The following is a 22,307-nucleotide window of genomic DNA, read 5'->3' on the forward strand; positions in this document are numbered from 1 at the left end:
GATAGTGCTCTAGATTAAGATCTGCGTTAAACCAAATATGGGTCCAAGATTTGTAAATCAATCTGAATAAATCAATATTTTGGATTGATTTATTCAGATTGATTTACAAATCTTGGACCCATATTTGGTTTAACTCCAATGTGTTGCAATAAATAAGAGAAAGAGAGAATAACAGTATTGGCGATTGTTCAGTTTATTATTAGGTCAGTGGCTTGGCCTTACTGTTGGGAGCCCATACCCAGTAGTGTTTCCTAGATTAAGATCTGCCATGCTTTGGCCAAGAACCAACCCCCTGAGGGTTTGCGTACATATTCCACCAGAGCCAAGGCTACGACCACTGCATTAGCATGCAGAGTTCTGGTCCTGGACATCTGCCAGACAGCAACATGGGCTTCTCTATACACATTCACAAAGCATTACTATCTGGACAGTCGGGTCCGTCAGGATGGACACTTTTCTTGTTAGATCCTGCATGAATTTTATTTTTTTTGAAAAACCTTTATTGTAGCATTCAATATAAATACAAGCATGGGCCTACAACCGCAGGGGCCGGCTGCTAAACAAAATTAAGACCCCCTATATCACAGTACGACACAGCTCATCAGCCGACAACCCTGAGGTCCGGCAGCGATTCAGGATAGAGCTTGTATTAGAATGCACAACTGAGTCCCAGGATGAGACAGAGGTTCCATTTTATATTATTTAAGAAAGGATCAGGTGCCATACAATCAACAGAAGAATACGGGGGACAGGGCAAGAGACAGACAGGATATGCACGTAAGAACCGCTATAATGGAACATTGTCGCCAAAGCATATGGATCGATGCAAATGACAATACAATATACATTCAATGTTGAGCGCCAGTTCTCAGTGCCTGCCCACCCGGGAATCAGGATATCATAAAAAGCATAAGCACTAAATACAAGTACACGATAAGAATCCGAATGATTCACAAGCTATACTTAACCTTTAAGGAAGAGAAAGGGAAGGAAAGAAAAAGGCCATAGAAATAAATAAAAAAGGCAAAATAAAAAACACTTTCCAACCCCCCACCCTGCACCCCTGCAAATGGCTACAGCCTAACCCCACTAGCAGCGTGCCTGTCGCCCCTAATAACTGAAACCCTAAAAGTAGGAAAAAGAGTGGAGGAGGGCTTATCCGTTTGGGCTCCCAGCCCCTTTAGTCCCCCCGCCAGAAACAGACACCCCCTATCACTAAATGACCAACGTATGACAACACTTATAGAAAAAATTAGGGGGTACCGTAATACACCGCCCAGCCTTTTAGATCAAACAGTTGCAGGTCGAACACCCGTAAAAGCCACTCCAACCCGTCCCGACCTAGTTGATCTTAACCTTGGCCCTTCCGAATCAGCACACGAACCCCCCCCCCCAGCGAGACCCAAAGGCACACAAAGGAGTAATAGAGGAGAAGGGAGTCATCAAGAATCAATCTAGGCAGTGAGTCCACAAGAAATTCAGACGCAGAAGAACTCTCCCTCCTAGATGGACAGTCCCAACGTATCTTGCCCAGGAGTCGTAAAGTCACCAAGAAAGGAGAAGACGACCACAAAATGAATGGAATGTCAAGAACAAAAGTCTCCGGGGAGGGGAATGCCTTTGGATACCTCCAACGTCGATAGTGGTGGAAGGTTCAGCAATACACTGACTACCTCGGGAACACCTTCCTCCAAGGCACCATCCGATGGTATCAATACTTGCTTCCTCACGGGGTTCTCGCATGGAGTCAAAATGGCCGTGGTTTGAATGGCTGCAGATTGCTGTTCCAACAGTTAGGCTGGGTCCGGTTCTACCAGGAGCATCTCAGATAGGCGCGTGTCCAATTTGCACAATAAGACATCCACATGTGAATGAAACGCCCTAATTTCTGCCAATATTGACCTCAACGATGGCTCAAGCACCGTGCGATCCATAATCTCACACCCGACACCAATCACAATCACCTCCCCGGGTGAATCTGGCATCCTCAGGGGGGACAAACAGGATCACGAACGTGCAGATGCGGAGGGTGACCAGTCTTTATTCGCAGCCACGGTCAACCCGGTTAAGGCCGCTGGCCAGAGACCCCGACTCACCAAACCCCGGCGGGCCCAAGACCGGGTCCGCGGGACGGGGACCCCCACCCGCAGCCAACAGCAAGCAGAGTCACTCCTCCATCGATGCTGAGCAATAGAAACGATCGCCGCCAAATTCGGGCTTAAACAAAGCCTCCACTCCGATTGACCGGACCCAGCCTGGGTCTCCCGGCAGATGTTGTTGCACTGCAGCCCGGCAGTGAAAGTACTCGAGGCCCCGGCTTCACTGCTGGAGTAGGCCACAATCTTCAACTCGATGTAACTTCGTCAAACCAGCCGATAAAAGTTCCCGGATTTCACCATCGGAGTGCGGAACAGTTCATGAAAAGAAACTGTCAGCATTCTGGGGAGGCACCTCTATAGGCACTGTGCACATCTCCTCTGGCCCAGATGACACAGACGACGCCACATGGAGCAGAGTGACACCACCTACTGGTGCACACGGCTACTGCTCCCAAACAATTTCTGGATCCTGGCTGATTCCTGAAGTTACTTCTAAGGTAAGGAAGCTGCTCCTAGATATAGTCTAAAAACAGGTAAGTATTTTTTCTTTAGGTCTAAAGCACTCATTTAGTTGAACATTTTCAATGGTTACACTATTCCTATTGGTGTTCAGAGTCAGATAGAATGGTCAACAGAGTACTGACTGGATTTGTTGTGTCATTAGGCAACAGAAACAAATGGCACTTTTGCTTTCACCTTAGGTTAATGTGATCAAAGGAGATCCTTGCTTATTGTTTAATAAGGCAGACGTTCACACTGTGACTGCTGAAGTTGCATATTGTTAAAAAGGAGAATTTAATGCAATAAATCTGGTCCTAAAGTTCGAAGTGAGCAGCAAGGAGTTGTAGGAACAATACACTCTAGGAGCCATTTATGTTAATAACCTCAACGAGGGACAGCAAACAGTCACTGTTTCTCATGAAAATCAAGGCTGAAAATGTATTATGTACAAATGACGAGTGTTATGGCAAGGTTTCTGAAGAATGGGGGCAAACATGATTAATCCACAATCTCTATTATGTTTATTAGGACTTGTTTAACCTTCGTGGTTGTTTTCCTGAGGCTCATCAATCTAAAATTGCAATTTGATGAGAACATGTAATCAAGGATTAACATTATGGAAACCGAAGATAACTTTAATTAAGCATGAAGTTTGTATAATTGGATCGGATTTACCTTGGTAATTGTTTTTATGACCGGTGGCAAAATAATGTAGCTGTAATCTTTTATAGTGTAAATGCTGTACATTTTATTTATACATTAAATTTAATTTTACATTTGGCTACACTAATAACAATTCCAGCAATGCAGTCAGGAACTTTGTTGGCCTTATCTCATCTTAGAAACGGAACATACTTTCCGTATATACTTCTCATTCTATGGCTGAACAGAAATATGCAATAGCACACAAAGCCCAGACTCTCCTGTTAGATGAGATCCTTTCTAACTTGTGTTCAAGAGGAGTGAAAGACAGTTGCCACCCGCTGGGCTTGCCACTATCCTAGTGACCGAATTCACCCTAGAACCACCATCTCATGTGTAGAATGTTGGCTTGTTAAGGACCTCTACTCCACACTGGTGTTGGTGCATTTCTTTTTTATCTTCCATTTAAATTGTTACATTATTTTTAGCCCAGGGTTGATCTACAATGGTTGTTGTGGACCCAATGCATTTCACATTTGTGTTACCCCAGCATACTGGTTTGTTTATTGTTTTCATCCTGTTGTTTTTGTGTTCTTTTTAAGTTGCTTTTCTGTGTTTGAGTCTTTTCCTTTTATACGGGAACCCTCACACCCACTCAAAGTCCCTCCTCTTCATCTTGTTCTCCCCTCTTAACCACACTCTACAGTGTGTACCCTATCCTCCTCCTCCCAGCGCCTTCTACTTCGAATCTCCTTCCCTTGCACAAACGGCATTTACTTTATTTTCTGAGGCAGGATTTGGGGAAGGATTTCCTCAAGTATACCTCTCATACCCAACGTGAGCTCTTTATGAACCTAACTCCACGCAGATCTGTGACCGCAACTTACAGTTTCTGCTGCCTTATTTGGCTTCGGACATGTATGTTTTTCCACACCAGCAACAAAATGCTTCTAGTGCCAACCACCAGCAACAAAATGCTAATTGTGCCAAGCATCTCTCCAGAACGGGAGTGAATGGTTGGAGCCTGTGACCTATTTGAGTGCTGCTGAGTGTGATGTAGCTACTGCTGTTGTGGATTTTATAACCTTTAGCCTTCCTGCTTGACCTTTGTCTAAAATGTCCGTCAAGGCACCTATTGTTTGTTGTAAAGAACACTTTTTTGGGGAAAATGTTGCAATAGTAATTCAGTAGTATTTATGAAACTTACAGTTAATGAAACCCGAAGCAATACAAAGTGTTCAGCGTCAAAATACATACTTGAGAAATCGTCGGAACCTAAATTAGAGAAACCAGAACCATGTTCAAAATGACCATGTACACAGATTACAGTAAAAGTAATTTTCCAGTTTATAAATGGAATATTACATGTTATCCTAATTAAAATCAATAGCATCCCAAGTGATGAATTCAATTTTAGGAATCATTTCCATTAGTACCAATGCTTCTCCCGAAAGCTAGCAAACTACCACGAAAGATGTACATTTCCCTCTTTCATGGAAAGCGTTATTGCCCTATTTACGAGAGTGAATATCCTTCCTCCTGTAAGTGGGGTTATTCATTTTTTTCATGCTTCATCTGGAGCGGAAAAAATTCATACTATGTGGGTTAATGGCCCCCTAATATTCTGTTAAAAAACAATGCCTTTCAAATAGCCCAGAGTTCTGCTAGCCTTTCCTAATGGTTCTCATTTCTCCAATCTCTTGAACATCTATTACTTATATGGGTCCATCTTTCCAGAAATGTACGCAGTTCTACGAACAGTGTTGGCACATTACGTACTCGTAACTCAGTGAGGATAACTCCCGCCCGTAGATACTCTAACATAAATGTCGCATGTGACTCTATTCTCTTGCAGTTTTTTCTTAGATTGAGTAGTGTCTGCCATTAATTGTTTTCCACACCAGATAAGGTCACTCTCTGGTTAACACTGGCGCTTTCGCCTATTAGAGCTGTGAAGTCTGCATCCGTGAAACCAAATGTCTGAAGGGCTTCCATAGTAAAGTCTACTAGGAGCCTGGCCCGTGAGTGGGGTAAGGAAAGTCACTCTACAAAGAAAAAAACTACTTTATAACCGTATGTAAACCAAGAGTAGTATGAAAAGGAAAAATAAAATTTTTCTAAAAAATAGGTACAAACCAAAATGTTTAAGACAATAAATATGATTCAAACAGAGTGATGCATACAAATAAGTCCCCACACACCGAACAAAGAGATAGATCTCTTAAACAGAATGAGAACACTTTTCGAATAGACACATTCGCTTACCTCATCCGATGGACGAGTAAACACCAATAAGGCCTGTGATTCCAAAAAAACACTATTGAGCTATGAAGATAAGGCACCCCCCCCTATGAGGTAACTGCAAGGTCAGGGAAAAGGTGGGAAAAAACAGCAATAAGAACTATCCTGAGATAGTAACCCTCTAGACCTAAATTTCTTTTGAAAGTGGCTAAATAAGCTCTCATACGGGGCACACCAAAAGATGCTCTGCTACACATAGAACAAAAGTTTCATTTATACATATTTAATTTTATAGATTTGTATTTTTATAAAAAAATATTTTTGTTTATATATTTTTACACATTGATAGATCAATCCACAATTTTATGATACATGTTTTACACAAAGACCGGGAAAAAATAAACATGGTACAGTGTATACTAATCTTATAGACTAACACAGTTTGTACATTATTTACAAAAATCAATTATATGGACACATCCAGGCTCACAATCACCCTCATACATACATGCCTCTTAGTCTTCTACATACTCATCACTTGCACTCACTACAAACATACTACGCACCCCAATACCACACTACATACACAGATGAAACCATAGGGGTGAGAAACTCAACCCTCCGATGCTGTGCTGAAAACTGGGGTGTGACACACAAACTGGTCAACGCGCGTTATGGTGGCTTGATTTTCTTTCTTTGCCACCTTCTTCAGGACCTATTACTTTAAAGAAATGCTGCGGGCTGGATGAAGGAGAGGAACAAAGGGAATTCTGTAAAATCATAATGGTGCAGAGTGTTACTTAGTTCTAGCATAGTGCTTCGCCAGGTACAATGGTTGCACGTAGATGCACCTCACACATTACAAAATTATGGCATCGCTATCAACCAACAGGAGTCCTTAATAGTGAATGGACACACTAGTAGTCTCCAAATTTTCCGTGAAATCCCTGGGTGGAAAATGGCTCATTGGCTTGAAATAGTCTCCCTATCCTGTTTAGAAAAATACATTTTAAATTGAGGATACATCCGAGAACCTGACTTTTCTGCATCACCTCCTTTATAACTCAGCCTGCTGTCCCACTTGCGTTGCAGTTCTGGAATTAGCTCACTTTCTCTCTCATTTATACACGTCAATGGTGGTGTTTTACACAGCCATATACCTGTAACTACCTCATTCAATATACTAAAGCAACAAATATTTATGAATAAACTCTAGATTTCACTCTGATGTGTGTGTGTGTACAATTCTTCAATAGGGCTATACACGTGCCGTAACTAGACTGTCATGTAACAATAACGTGCTTTTATTTCAGGGAGCCCAGGAAAGGATAGACTGCTTGAGGCGGACTGGAGTGATCCATGAGAAGCAGCCGGCTGTCTCAGTAGAAAACTTTATTGCCGAGTTACTACCTGACAGGTGAGATGGGACACATTTCTTTAGATGTGTGCATGTTCGAATTTGTAACTGTCCTGTGCAGAGTTGTCTGTTTCCGCTTGACACTAACATTAGTTATACAAAATTTAAGGTATTCTGAATGAGTATGACTTGTCTATGTTTAGCTTTGTTTTTGTGGACTTTAAAGTAATTGGGGAATGGGAACTTGAACTTTAAGTGGTATATTATCTCCGCAAACGTTTCTGCCAAACTTAAAAAATATCCTACAGTTTTAGGGAGATAAGCACTTAAGACTCTACTTGTCAGTACTGATCAATGGTTTACCATTTTACGCTATGATGATACAACTATATCTTACTGTAATAAATTGTTCAGAGTGGGGCATATATAGATAAAGCTGAAATATTTTTCCTGACACATTTCTTTAGTTCAAGCAGTGAGTATGATGGTGAATATTTATTGTTCTCGCCACACTCACAGCCAGCACACCATTGGACTTCAGACAAAGAAAAAGAAAAAACACACAGCTGACCCTTTTCATATATGCACCCATGATTTGGAACAACATTCCGGTATCCATTAGGACCCTCTCAAAGCTGCTCCAATAAAGGAAAGAGTTGAAAACTCTTTAGAGAACACTACATCACAATGCATTGCTTCCTCTTCTATTACTATTTAACTTCGCCGGTCGTTAAACATGTACAGTGCTTTGCTCACTTTTGCCTAGGTGTGCGCTACTTGAAATACCTTATAAATACGTAAAAGAATAAGCCTAAGGCATCGAACGGTTTGTGAACAGTATGGATATGGCACACATTATGGCACAGTTGAATTTATTGAAGGTAACATGTACAGGGATTGTGTCACTACTTGCATTGTGGAGTTGGGCAGTGCATTATCTAGTTGTGACAGAACTTAGGTGGTTGAGCTGTGTTGCTACTTAACCACAGCTATGCAACTGAGGCATATGCACTGGTTTGAAGAATTGCAAACTGTGTTCCTCTGTCAGTCATTTAGGGCCAACAAAACAGATGACTTTTGCTCTGTGTTTTCATTGCTATTGCTGATTACATATCATTCTCATTGATGTCCTTGAGTCCAGATATTCCTGCTTTTACTCTACCGGGAAATTTGTAATCAGCGATTTCTGTTACCTTTTGTGTTTGTTAATGAATGGCTTTCCTTTTTCCTGTGTTCAAAGTTTATTCATGCAAGTACACTCAAATTGATGCAACTTCTGTCAACTTTATTAGTAATTTGTTGTTCCCTATTTTCTTGTCTCAAGTCTTTACCTTCAGTATATTCTTTTCAAGAGCATCTAACTCTTCATTGGATATGACAAGTGTTGCTTCTCCACTCATCTACCATTTGATTGAATTGCTATCCACTGATAGCAGTTTCTCTCACCGTTTGATGCATTGAATATTACAGTCCGCCCAGATTTGTTTTATTGGCTTTTATGAGATATGCCCTCATAAAGGGACATATTTCCTAACTTTGCTCTGGTAGATTAAATGGCTGTTTGAATGTCTCCTGGTGTGTCGTCTCATTATAGAACTTTACCCTAGAATTAGATGGCATATCTTTATAGGAAATAGGCATTCTCAATTAAGTGCTGGGTAATTTTTTTTTAACCACAACAACCTCGCACAAACTGCACTAAAGCCACCTACTTAAATACTAAGGACAAATAGAATTTGTGCCCAGTTTGAGGAGTTCATTCGAGAGCTTAGAGAGGTTTTAGATCCTTTGTTGACTTTTATCACCTTGAAGAGCCAAAGAAACCATTCCCTCCCGATACTCTTAAAACGTGATTCTTCCATATTGACAATAAATAGCCAGAACTTGTTGTTTTTACCACCCAAGTTGTTAAATGGCAATCAGTGTAATGGGCATTTGCGCTCACCTTCGGTTAGTTGAGTTACTTCTCAGCTACACTGCTTTGATAATTCAGAAATAGGAAAGGATTGTGCTTTGATTGCCATATGACCATTTAAAGCAGGGGTTTCCAAAGTAGGTCCAAGTTTGCCAGATTATGCTCAATGTATAAGATGTCTGTTTACCATGCATTTATTTTAATTGATTTTAAATGGAACTAGTTTGTATAATCCGTAGTGATCCTGAAAATGGATCTGGCCCCATTGACATATTTTGGACTCCGCTGCGTTACTGTAGCAAGCCTATTTATCTACTTTTGAAGGTAAAATCTATTTCATAAATGTAAATGCCACTGAGAGTTAGTAACTTCTGACAAATAATCTGATCACAAGTAAGTTTAATTTACATATGTCATTCTCCTTGAAGTGAGGAAAAAGCTGTTGCTTCATGGAAGTAGTTGTTGGCTGCTACAAAACACCCTCCTGTTGTTCAGTTGACGTCAATAAATTGTATCCATAACTACATAGCAAGAGCAATGCAAGCATGTAACTACCACATATTTTGAGAACATGAAACCTCTTAAGATTTGCACATGCAAAATTAATAGTGGCTCTCTTGTCATGGGCTGTTGAAACTTGCTCAGCACCAAGTAAACACGCAGGGAATAGGTGTGCTTTCTGGCAGTGAAATTCAAAGTGATTTAATACCAGCGACGAAACTTCAGTGTTGCTCCATTCTTGAGACATCCGATTGTCTCTCGTTTCCCATTTAGTATGAATTTAAGTATTAATGGTAGGAATCTATCTTGCAAAACGTTTTGTGATAACAGAACGGTATCGTTTAAAGTTGCCTGTTGTGTCTGCAGACCACTCTGCATAATTTACTAATTGATATATCCAACATAGGCAGTTTGAGTACATGGCCTCGACTGCGGAGATTTGATTTGTCATTGTGTTTTTGCAGATGGTTCGATATTGGTTGCGTAATTGTTGATGATCCAACCCATGGAATACATCTGGAGAGTTTCACACAGGCAACACCTGTGCCTCTGGATTACGTACAGCAGGTAAATGCAGTCAAATCATCATTCCATTACAAGCGTTAAAAATGTGTCTGGATGTGACTTTGTAAAGCTGTTTGATATTTTCAGTCAGGAACATAATGTGCATTTTTATTCTCTATAATTTAGGACTATCATGAGTGAGTAACTTCTGAATTTTAGATTTTATATGAAAGTCCAATAACTAAAGTGCACCTTGTCATTAATACTGAGGGCATTCATGGGAATATATTCTAATTTAAACTGTGCTAGCTATTGTTGTGCTGCGCATGATAGAACTACTTCTGCCAGGGCTAGACCTTGTCCTTTATTACAAGTGCCTCTGTAGTTAACAATCTGTGTCCCAACACCTGTCGGTTCTGCGATCACAGTTACAAGTGGTGCAATGTTTATCACAGCCTAATATAGCTTTCAAATTGCAATAACAAACTGACAAGGCATCCCCTTCCATACTGCCCACCCCCGCATATTAAATAGAGCTGAGAACCAGATGGCATATGTCATGACTGCTTTAGTATTGCAACATAGGGCTTCCAGATATTATTCACCTTGCATGCTTCCTCTCTACCAGAAGGCAGTTTAAATCAAGTATGAAAGGGTTAGAAGTGGGCGGGTTCTGGGGACTACTCCTCCCCATCCATGAAGAAAGCCAGGTTCTTCTCTGAGACTTCATAAATTGGCGGAAACATGTTGACCTAGATAAGGGGAAATAGTAACCTCTCTTAATATTTACTTTTTAATCTATGTATAGAAGACCAGAATACAAATATTTGATTTTAACTACTAGGCGTCTTTAGGAGTATATGGATCCCTTCCCTTTCTAAACACAAATTTTGTTCAGAGACAGCATCTCATAATAATGGAAAAAGACCTCCCGAAAAGAGCTATTCCACAGGAACTGACCACCTTATTGTTCCAGATCCTTGTGTCTGGGTAAGGAGCCAATCCAGTAATAAAGCAGGTCACTGCGGTGGGTATGGGTAAACAAGATTTTCGGTTGGTATATCCCCACCAAGATATAAAATATTATTTTTCTGATTGTAGCAATTTTGGTCATTCAGAACTTTTGTTCAATACTGGAGTCCATCAATTCAATAAGTCTTCAGAGCTCGTAGGTTCAAATAGGCCTAGGTCTTCAAGACTATGCAGCAGGAGAAGCCATGGTGTTAGTGTTCTAGTTACCAGAAAGGGCTTGTGTATAAAAAAAACATAACAAAAAGAGGTCCATCATCAGCAGACAACATCATCACTGGACTTCCGTAAAATAGATTGATAGTTCTTTACTAAGAGGAACACCAAGATGTTGAGAGGACTCTTATTCATAGGAGAGAGCAGTGCAACTCGTTACAAATGGACATGCTAATTTGAATTGTGTCTGAAGGGATTATATGGTTTTCCTGGGCTACAGATGACCATCATCTGCTCGCTGCAAGTCATTACTAAAACATAGATCATATTACAAATACTGAGTAGAGCTTTTTAAGAACTTTTATGGCCTACAATTGCATAGTTCTGTAAAGGAGAAAATAAGTTTCAAGATAATTGAGGAGATGGTCAGGAAAAAGTTTTAACGCATCTTTATTTTTAGCATTAGCATTTGAAGGTTAAGCCCGTAACAAAACATTCAAACACTTCTCGAAGACTGTTTCTTCTCATGTAGCTTTAATTAATGTCTTGCTCCACTTGATCTTTTTAGTGTGGGAAACATGATGTTCATGTTCTCTCTTTGTGGTGCAGAGGATGTGATAGAAAAGAACGTGAACATCACGTCCTCACACTAAGGGCTGTATGTCCTTCTGGTGCTCATACCGGAGGGCTTCCCCTCGGCTACTGTGGAAGAGCTTCCAGCAGCCTGTGTTTTTTTATGAATCACTATCACTAACTTCACTATATAAGTGAAATAATGCAATCTACCTAGGGGATCCTTGATTGGGAATAACTGCAGTAGGGCGATCCCAGAGCATGGACATATTTACTAGACACCACAGAGATTGTAGTGAATGGAGTGACCCCCAGGCATGGCCAATTACTCCCCCCACCCAAGCAACACTGGGTGTGGTGTGTGTATGTGTAAATTAATAATTCGCTGAATGCATGAATGATGGTAGATTGTGACTACATGAATGAGTGCCAGCATAAATTGACAACCAGAAGCTTTAGTTACAAGCCAGACCTTTTGGCATTTGCCAGTGCTGGTTACTTTTGCTATGGAATGTTTGTTTGTGTCCTGAAACTTGATCTTTTCGGCTAGGCTCTGATATTGTTCTAGTATCAGATGTTCAGGCTGAAGGTGCAAGCCATAATATTAAAACAGAAGCAGTGTTAGAGAAGTGAGCAGCAGTAGTAATTGTCCAATACTGCATTTTAACAGCAGGTGGCACTTCACCCGTTTTTGTTTCCTTGGGAAACTGAGACCTAACTATGTGCTGTGTGCTTAATTTAGAGATGGACAACCCTTGTTCTTCCCCCTCATTCACCTAGCTGTACACTATTTTGCATGAAGCTGTGTAGAAGAGGTTCGAAGAGAGTTTTCAGATTTTAAGAACTTGAAACATACATTTAGATAATCAAATCTGCTGGACATTTTCATGGTTTCATAATTAAACAGTGTGAGGAGGCAGGTGTATGAGATTCTGGACTGAATTTGGAAAGAAGATGAAAGAGTTTTAAGGATATCATGCTACAAATCAAACTTTTCAATGGCGGATTCTTAAAGTAATTCCAGGACTTTATTTTAGAAATGGTGAAACAAGTTACTCTAAGAACGCACTCCATTACCTCATCATTTATTTAGAGCCTGTTAAGAATGTGTACTTATTAGTAAAGAACCTACTGATGTGCATGCCATCCCGTATAGAATAGCCAAGACCTTAATGGAGACCAAAATTGCTGAAGGAGTTGTCTGATGACAAATGTGGAACTCCTTTTGGTGCGTAAGAATGAGGTCTGAAAATGAATAACCGGATTTATGATGCAGGAGATTTTTTGTCTAAGTGGTATTCTGCTTTGTTGAACTAGAGGTGTGCCTGATGTGCTTGTCAGTTTAACCGCACAATCGCATGACTCTAATCTAGTTCCCATTTGTTAAAAAGGTTTTTGCATAACTGATCTAAAGACGGTGAATGCCCAATTATAATAGTTGCATCTTGAGGTGAAAAACTCTTATGTCAGAAGGGGTTCGCTTAAATGTATACAGTTAACTTGCAGTGATAAAATAGCGTGAATGCCATGCATCATGGACTACTTACTGGTGATCAAATTGAAAGTGCAGTTTTCCCTTGTACTTTCATTAGAAAGGCTCTTAAGTGCTAAGCTGTTCGTTTTTTTTTGGGGAGGGGGTTTACTTGTTCGAGGCATGTGTGCTGTAGATACACATGCTTTGCATACTCCTGCCATCTAGTGTTGGGTCCGCATGTTTGCTAGTTGTTTTTCTTCAAAGATGTTTTTCCACTCACAAGGTAAGGTGACTCCTCCTTTCGGTGATAGTGCACATGGGCATCGACTCCTTTGTTATATTGTTTTTTTCCCGCCATCGGGTTCAGATGTGTATTGCCTCGCTCCGGTTCTAAACTGTTCTTCGTGTTCCCCTCGGTGCGCAGTCCACTCTTCCCTCGACGGTATTGTTTTGTACGCTTTTCCCACTTCTCCGCGTAACGCTTTGGTCCACGAATCCTTAATTTTCGATCGAAAACTTTGTGGGCGACCTTCGGGCCTGACCGCGTTGGTCTGGTCTTCTGTCAGTTTAAATTCTGTCCTCGGTGCCACGCTGAGTATCCTCTCACCGACTCACATGAAGTTTGTAACTTGTGCTTGTCTCTGGAGCACAAGGATGACAACTGCGACGCTTGTAAATCTTTTCGGTCCAAAAAGGCTCTTCGATATTGACGGGCTCGACGTCGTGAAATGCAACATCAGAATATTCAACACACTCCGGATATCTTCTGTGAAGAATCTGAGCATGAAGACGCTGAAGCGTCAGTGGCAGAAGAAGAGGCCATCTCGGTTCCAGAGTCAGATTCCGAACTTGAATTAGACATGGAGTCTGAAGACGTGCCTCCGGGACAGGGTGCTAGGAGTACTGATGCCCACATGCCCCTTAAGGCCATAAACGAAACTAAGGTAACACCTCTGCCTTCAGGCCAAGGTTGGCACTGTGACGATGTTTCCGACGCCCTGCCTTCTGGCTCTGCACTGAAACCGATAGTCAAGTCTGCCGGCTCGGGACTGAGTCAACCAAAATCCTCTTCGGATCTGAAACCTTCCAGTTCAAAACCCAAATCTGGTTTGGAGCCAAAATCCTCCACGCCGAAAGAAAAGCATTTCTCAGAGCCGAAACCTTGCGCTCCTAAAAGTAGTTCCATCCCGGCATCTAAGCCTTCGGTGCCGAAATCAAAAGAAAGCTTCCTTGAACCTTCTGACTCTAATTTAGACATTGTTCATCCCAAACTGGATCCCAAACACAAGAAGATTTATATCAATCCTGATGCAGGTCATGGCCATGCTAAATCTCCAGTTAAATGCAAGCTTCCTTCTGAGGACTCTCACTATGAGATTCTTTAAAGAAAAAGAAGGATGTGGCTACCATCCTTGTTTATCCTGCTCCACCATCCCCTCCACTTCCACCCTCTTCTCCACATTCAGATCATTTACATATTACACCTCTGGGATCTCCACTTTTACAGCCTCAGGAGGAAAATATTGATGAGGAAGATATGTATTGACCCATGGAAGGATTACACCATTGACCCTCCATTGCACAATGACCCAGACCTTTACCCTGCAAAGCCTTCCCCACCTGATGATAATGTGGCTTAGCAGAGTACCATGGCGTGGCGTTACACAAAGAGTCATTAGTAGAAAACTTTTTATTTGAGACACTTGGGCCCACACACAGGTCAAGCCAGACACTCCCTATGCTGAAGGACATAAGGCATGCAGATGACTTTTTTGATGACCCAGTGCGAGCATGCATTTTGACTCCTTGAGTCAATTAAAAATATAAACCTTAGCCATCTGATCCTATCTTTATTAAGGTCAGCTGCCTCTTGACTCCCTTGTAGTGTCTAACACTCGCAAAAGAACTAATTCACAAACTTCTGCTGATGCTGCTCCCCCAAATAAAGGATCTAAGCACATAGATGTTTCATGGAAATGTGTAGTCGCTCAAGCTGCTAGTCACTGGCACATTGCAAATACACAAGGCTTGCTAGCTAGGTACAGCAGGGCACACTTGGATGAGATGGAGGAACTGCTCCAATATCTCCCAGAAGAACACAAAACAAAGCAAAAGAGTTAGCTCAAGCGTGCAAACTAATTTCTAACTATTCTATTAGATGTGCTTTAGATTCTGCTGACACTGCTGCTAGGGAGATGCATAACAGCATTTTCCTTAGAAGGCATGCATAGCTTAGGATTTCAGGCTTTAAACCTGAGGTTCAACAATCCATTTTAAACACCCCCTGTGACAAGCAACATTTGGATGCTCTTGAAGTCGATCAGGTGCTGTAAAATATGAAAAAGGGCACACAAGTAGCAAAGTCCATGGGAGTACTTCAGTCCCCATCAAGTAGAGACTCCTTTCGTTGCTACTTTTAGAGAGGAGGGTCCAAAACCAACATCCTCAGACCCTAATGCTTTCTCTTATAAAGGCAATACCCAATCCTCTCCCTCTAGAGGTTTTTATAGAGCAAACAATCCAATAGGTAGGGGTAGGAGTGCCTCAACACATAACACCCCTTCCCTTAACAGTGACCCCCCCCCCCGATTACTTAACACCTGTCGGAGGAAGACTTCAACAGTTTCGCCTCATTTGGCAATCCATAACAACCGACATTTGGGTGATCGGCATTATCGAACATGGTTATTACCTGGAGCTTTCCGCCAAACCTCCAAACATTCCACTGCGCACGTACAAACTGTTGTCAGATCACTTACAGTTACTCATTCAAGAGGTGCAATCCCTCTTACAAAACAGTGCCTTAGAACCAGTTCCTATACACTACCAAGGTTCATGGGTTTATTCTCTATATTTTCAAATTCCCAAAAAGGACAACTTTTTAAGACCATTTTTGATCTCAGTGTGTTAAGCCAGTAAATACACTCAGAATATTTTCATATGGTAACACTTCTACAGGTGCAGCCACTTCTACAGCAAGGTGATTTCGTCTTAAAAGACGCATACTTTCACATTCCAATGCATCCAGCTCACCGCTAACTCCTCAGATTTTTAATAGCAGGCTAACACTACCAATTCAAAGTTACTCCCATTCGGAGTAACTACTGCTCCAAGAGTGTTCACCAATTATCTAGCAGAAGTGGCAGCACATCTCAGAAGACAACAGATCCATGTCTTCCTGTACGTAGACGACTGGCTCATTGAAGCCAGCACACACCAAATGTGCCTACGACACACTTGGACACGCTAGACTTACTCCGCCGGTTGGGCTTCATGGTAAACGCACCAAAGTCTCACCTGCAACCTTTACAGACACTGTCTTATCATCTAGGAGATACTCTAGACACTCAAAAAGCTCTAGCCTCTCCCAATGCAGCCATTATTTGCAATATTCAAACTGTTACTTCAGTTTCAGGCCAACCAAAAATTACCAGCCAGGACCTTCATGCAATTGCTAGGGATGATGGCATCATGCATAGCAATAGTGCCTCATGTAGACTACACATGCGTCCCCTACAAGAATGCTTAGCAAGTCAGTGGAATCAATCACAGGGTCAATTGACAGATCTATTGTTGGTAGACAGCTGCACCCATCGCTCTCTGCAGTTGTGGAATCCACAAAATGTATCAAAACGCCCACCCTTCAGCAACCCTATTCCACAGAGCGTGCTAACAGCAGATGCATGTCTATCAGGTTGGGATGCCCATCTCCAAGATTACTCAATCCAGGGTCTCTGTGACATCAAGCACAAACAGCTACACATAAACTATCTAGAGCTTCTCGTAGTATTTCTAGATCTCAAAGCATTTCAGTCTCCCCTCATAGGCAAAGTTGTCTTAGTCCGCACAGACAACATGACAGCTATGTACTATATACAAAAACAGGTGGGAACACACACACTCCAACAGTCATGCCTCTCAGTCCATTTGGAGCTGGGCAATCCATCACAGAATTCATCTTCTATCAGAACACCTTCCAGGGGTAAACTATCAGATTGCCAACCTCCTCAGCAGAAGGAGATCGCAAATACAAGAGTGGGAACTTCATCCCCATGTTCTCTTTCCATACTTTCGAGAATGGTGATTCCCACAAAAATATCTCTTTGCCAGAGTGAACAACGCAACATGCCCAAACTTCGCCTCCAGGTTCCCACATCCTCTCTCCAAAGGCAATGTCCTATGGATAAATTGGTCAGGGATATTTGTTTATGCTTTTCCATCTCTACCACTCCTTCCGTTTTTAGGTTCGTATGCTCAGGCAAACATCACTCAACACTGATTCTAAAAGTCCCCACATGGGCTCGTAAACCTTAGTTCACTACACTGTTGGCACTATCAGTGGCTCCACATCAAAAGCTGCATCTCAACTCCAGCTTCCTCACACAGAGCCATGGAGAAATCAGGCACCCAGTCCCAAAGGAACTAAATTTAGCGGATTGGCTCCTGACGTCCTAGATTTTGGCTATTTGAATCTGCCAATAGACTGTATGCATATCTTGAAAGTAGCAAGAAAGCCTACCATCAGAGCTTGTTATGCAGCAAAATGGAATCGATTTGTTATATATTGTAATTTCAACAAAATTAATCCTTTAGATGCTGCCGTTCAAACCATTATTTCTTACCTTCTGCATCTACAGCGAACTGGTCTAGCTTATACATCTATTAGATTGCACCTTGCAGCAGTCGTTGCATATTTGCAAAACAGACCACATTTATCCTTGTTCAAAGTTCCTGTGATTAAACCCTTTATGGAAAGCTTAAAAAGAGTCATTCCACACAGAATACCCCCTGCACAGGTATGGAATCTTAACACTGTGCTTACAAGACTCATGGGTCCACCCTTTGACCCTTAACACAAGTGATCAATACACTAACTAGTACCTAGGAGTCAAAACATCAAATGGGTCATTCACCATGGACAACAACCTAATACCATACAAATAACACCAGTGGGAACACACCATGCAGACCTTAGTGTGATAATAGCCGAGTAAAGACTCAAGGGCATATGGAAAAGTTCCCATCAGAAGCCACACTGTACTGCCCTCTTTTGCATCATTTGGGTTCTCCTAGCCCAGGAAACAAAACAAAACGGCCGGTCAGTTGTTACCGTGACCGATTGTAAATTAAAAGAATGTTGGAGGGAAGTTTTAAATTTACAAGTGTTTATATGGCAACTGAAAAAAGCAGTGTAAGGTGAGGAAAGTGAATAGTGAAGGATATTAAAATTAGATGAACTGGGTAGAGGCAAGTAATTTATTAGTATCTCCCAGTCCCCCAAAGCTAAAAGACCGGTGCAAACACGGATTTGAAATAATATCCGCGGTCAGTAGTGGTCAACATGTTTCTGCATATATAGAAAAAAGAGTTTCATGCATTCTTCAGGACCCGTTGTTTATAAACTACTGCTTTTCGTGAAAAAATTGATAAAAGATATCACCTGAAGTATCCAGGTCATGTGCTCAACCACGTACTGTTACCGCACCGTACCAAGGAAAAGATGTCCACAGGTACAACATAGATGAACAACGGAGAAACATAAATATGTCATAATCCATGAGGTTTTAATCTTTTGTTTTGGATATAACCTTTTATTCATAGCGTCCCAGTCGCACACACTAGGGATTAAATTCAATCCAAATCACTCACCCATTTGTGGTGGTTGAGGCGCTTCACCCCACCTGGCTGCGGCTCAGGTATAAGGAGCACCGCTCTAAAGCAAAAAAATTAGAAAAAGGAGGATGACAATCATGGCTTGGTTGTTAATCTCCATACAGCTGTATTGGGTGCTGATTGTATTGTATCTCAAGGCTTATTTGTAATGTTCACTGCTTTTACTGATATAAAAACTGGATTACCCTATGTAGTCATAGGTTTTGTGCCAAAAAGGGGGGTTCTTGAACACATCAAAACTTATGGTATTTGTAGCGCTCGCCTTCGTATTACAGAGCGCAGCCAAATGACACCCAGAGCAGAGGACACGATTGTGCTTCTTCCTGCATCTCTGCTATACATGTGTTTAGTCAATAACCATTCAAGGCTCTACATATAATATAGCACGTATGAGCAGACTTCAGCATTAGGCAAAACCTAAATCGTTCAGCCCATGGTTTAAGAAGGGCAAAGCACGCGATCTGCAACGCTCAAAATAGCCCTCAGGCCTCATTGTAAACAATGCACCCAGACTGTTCCTTGATGATAAGGAATTTGTAAAAGACTGGTCGATGATAGCCTGGAGATGTACAAGGGACTGGCTAGTCCTAATCATTAAGACTGCGAAAAGAGAGGCAGATAAAATACTCATCTGGATTCAAATACTCGAAGGCCAGATCAGGACCACACTTAAGAGTACCTTGTTCAAAAAAGGACAGGATGATAGCGATAAAAATAACAAAGATTTCAAGGAGTCGATTCTTTTTACTAAATTAGAAAAATTTAAAAAAGATTTGGCTAGGTTTTCCACAGACAGGGTTTACCCATACACGAGTGATTCCTACACAGCACCCACATTCAACCGTGGAGGTAGAAGAGGGGGTTCATCATATGCTACATCGAGCTCAGAAGGAGCATCTAGTGACTCGGATACATCACAGAATGGGTCTGCCAATAATACTCAAAGAGGTCGCGGTACCCGAAGGAATTGGAGGGGTGGACAACATCCACAGAATTACAATCAATACCAACCGTGGTGGCCGGCCAACCCGTGGGTGTATGGACCATCATACCCCCCTCAAATGGGTCCTTTTGGTCCTCCCCAAATGCAACAAGGCCCTGAAGCTTTTCCTTTTTTAGGGTTTGGCCCGAGACGAGGCAGGGGCAGGAGGAGGCAAGGAGCAACACAACAAGTCCACTGGAACACCACACCACAGTCCACGATGGACCTTCGCAGCGGGAAGAAAGTTCCACAAGAGACTGCAGGGACGAGCAATTCGACAACCTTGTGATGAATCTAAGTTCACACGTATTATCACCTAACGAAGAGCGCCTACTAAACAAAGGCCTAGGATTCGTGGCGACTCAGAAAGGGGATCCTTTTGTAGCACAGGTGGAACTAGCCAAACTTTTTAGAAAAGTAAGGTTACACTATTTTTTTTCCAAACCAATAAACATTGTAACACAAATTGAAGATAAGAACACTGGTCTTAAAAAACCATCGACATTCAATCCACCAAGTATTGGATTGCCTCCAAAGGTATTGACATTTGAAGCGGCTGTAGAAAACGATATGAAACATCTTTACCAAACTGTGAACAAGCCCTTTGTCAACCTTTCAAGAGAAGAACAGTCGGCTTTACGCTCATTAACATCTAATGAGAAAATAATAATCAAGCCAGCCGACAAAAGCGGGGCAACTGTCATTCTCGATACTGAGACCTACAGAAATGAATGTCTGCGACAATTGTGTGATCGGAGATCTTATCTTCCACTCAATGAAGACCCTACAGAAAAATTAAAGATCAAAATAGGCATTATGGTAGAAGAACCGACTACTGAGGGGTGGATCACACCGCAGGAGGGGCAATATCTTCTTACAAACCATCCAACAATTCCATACTTTTATTGCCTTCCAAAAATCCACAAACCTCAGAGACCACCACCTGGACGGCCGATTATCTCGGGCATAGGCTCTATTTTGGAACCACTATCGACCTTCGTGGATCACTTTTTAAACCCGATGGTAAAAGCCATGCCAACGTTCCTTCAAGACACCAAGGACGTTTTGAGACTCCTACCAGGTATACAATTCAACACCAATACTGACATCCTCGTATCATTTGACGTGGAATCATTGTATACCTCGATTCCACAAACTGAAACCTTGGAAGTCGTGGGGAGTCTATTAGAACAAAGTGACCATCAGTCCATCACGCCCACCCGGTTTATTATGAACCTGGCAGAAATCGCGATGAAAGAAAATTACTTTCGCTTCGAAGACACTACCTACCTACAAACATCTGGGACTAGTATGGGTAGTGTCTTCGCTCCAAGTCTGGCGAACTTGTATGTTCATAATTTTGAACAGCAGGAGGTACTCACATCCGCCAATCCATATCTATTGTCGCTTCACATCTGGAAGCAATATATAGATGACATACTGGTGGTTTGGCGTGGCACAGAAGAAGATCTTGTGTTGTTCCATCAATGGCTGAACACCAGAAATATATACTTGAAATTTACCATCGAATACAGTAGGACGTCATTGGCATTTCTCGATCTAATGATTCATGCAACTCCTAATGGCCTAGAATCTGAGCTCTACCGTAAGCCTATGGCCAGAAATGCTCTTCTAAGATATGACCGCTGCCATCCTCGGGCCCTGAGAGATAACTTACCTTTTGGTCAGTTTCTCAGGGTCCAGAGGAACTGCTCCAGCAAAGAAGCATTTAATATTCATTCAAGAAATCTGGAACGACAACTCAGTATGAAGCAGTATCCTAAAAAGATCATTCGTCAATCTAAAAAGAGGGCATCAAATAACAATAGGGAGTCGCTCCTTGAGATACATCCTCCCAAAGAGAAAACCAATCGCATTACTTTTGTCAATACGTTCAACAGCAGATCTAACCAAGTTCAGAAGATCATCAAAAAACATTGGTCCATTCTGAACACAGGGGGGGATGATATCCCTCTACCTCTCTTTGCGTTTAAAAGAGGACAAAATCTAAAAGATCAGTTAGTCCACACACGTCAAAGAAACAAAGAACCAAGACAGGTGGGCACATTGTGGGATTTGCCGCCTGTACAAGGTCACCATCCATGTGGGGATTGTTCAGTTTGCCCCCAAACTTGCAAGTCCACCAACATAGACATTGGGACAAACAGACCGTGGACACAAACTAGGTTCACAAACTGCAATAGCAGCAACCTCATTTACTTGATAACATGCCCCTGTCCGCTACAATATGTAGGTATGACGACGAGGAAAGTAAGGACGAGGATACAAGAACATAAGAGCACAGTGTGGTGTCGCAAACAAGCCACCCGCCTGACAGCACACTTCCTGGAGGTTGGACATGGCCCCAATGATTTTCATTGGACTGTTTTGGAACAACCACGTATACCTGAATTCTGCCCCGACACTGGTCGTTTTCTGTTAAAAATTGAACAGAAATGGGTTTACAGACTGAACAGTGATAAGGCTGGGCTTAACGAGCCAATACCGTGGATGTCCCTCTAAAACGTAATGAGATCACTGAGCAAAACATAGCCCGATTATCTAACACACCAGTTGTTTGTTCATGGTATTAATACTCTACCTTATGTGAATCTCAAACATATATACCTTTTTACCCTTAACATCACAACATAACTAAT

The 22,307-nt window shown here is 41.8% G+C and overlaps 1 protein-coding gene across 2 annotated transcripts in view; it reads left to right on the forward strand.

The window, feature by feature from the left end:
• Positions 1-22,307, forward strand: part of PRRC1 (proline rich coiled-coil 1) — a 189,750-nt gene that overhangs the window by 140,598 nt on the left and 26,845 nt on the right. For both annotated transcript variants that reach the window (XM_078675604.1, XM_078675603.1), the window contains exons 7-8: positions 6,797-6,900; positions 9,721-9,823. In XM_078675604.1, coding sequence (XP_078531730.1) covers positions 6,797-6,900; positions 9,721-9,823 — 207 coding nt within the window. The remainder of the gene's footprint in view (positions 1-6,796; positions 6,901-9,720; positions 9,824-22,307) is intronic.

The sequence above is a fragment of the Lissotriton helveticus genome, chromosome 2_1 (genome assembly GCF_964261635.1).
Source record: "Lissotriton helveticus chromosome 2_1, aLisHel1.1, whole genome shotgun sequence".
Classification (NCBI taxonomy): Eukaryota; Metazoa; Chordata; class Amphibia; order Caudata; family Salamandridae; genus Lissotriton; species Lissotriton helveticus.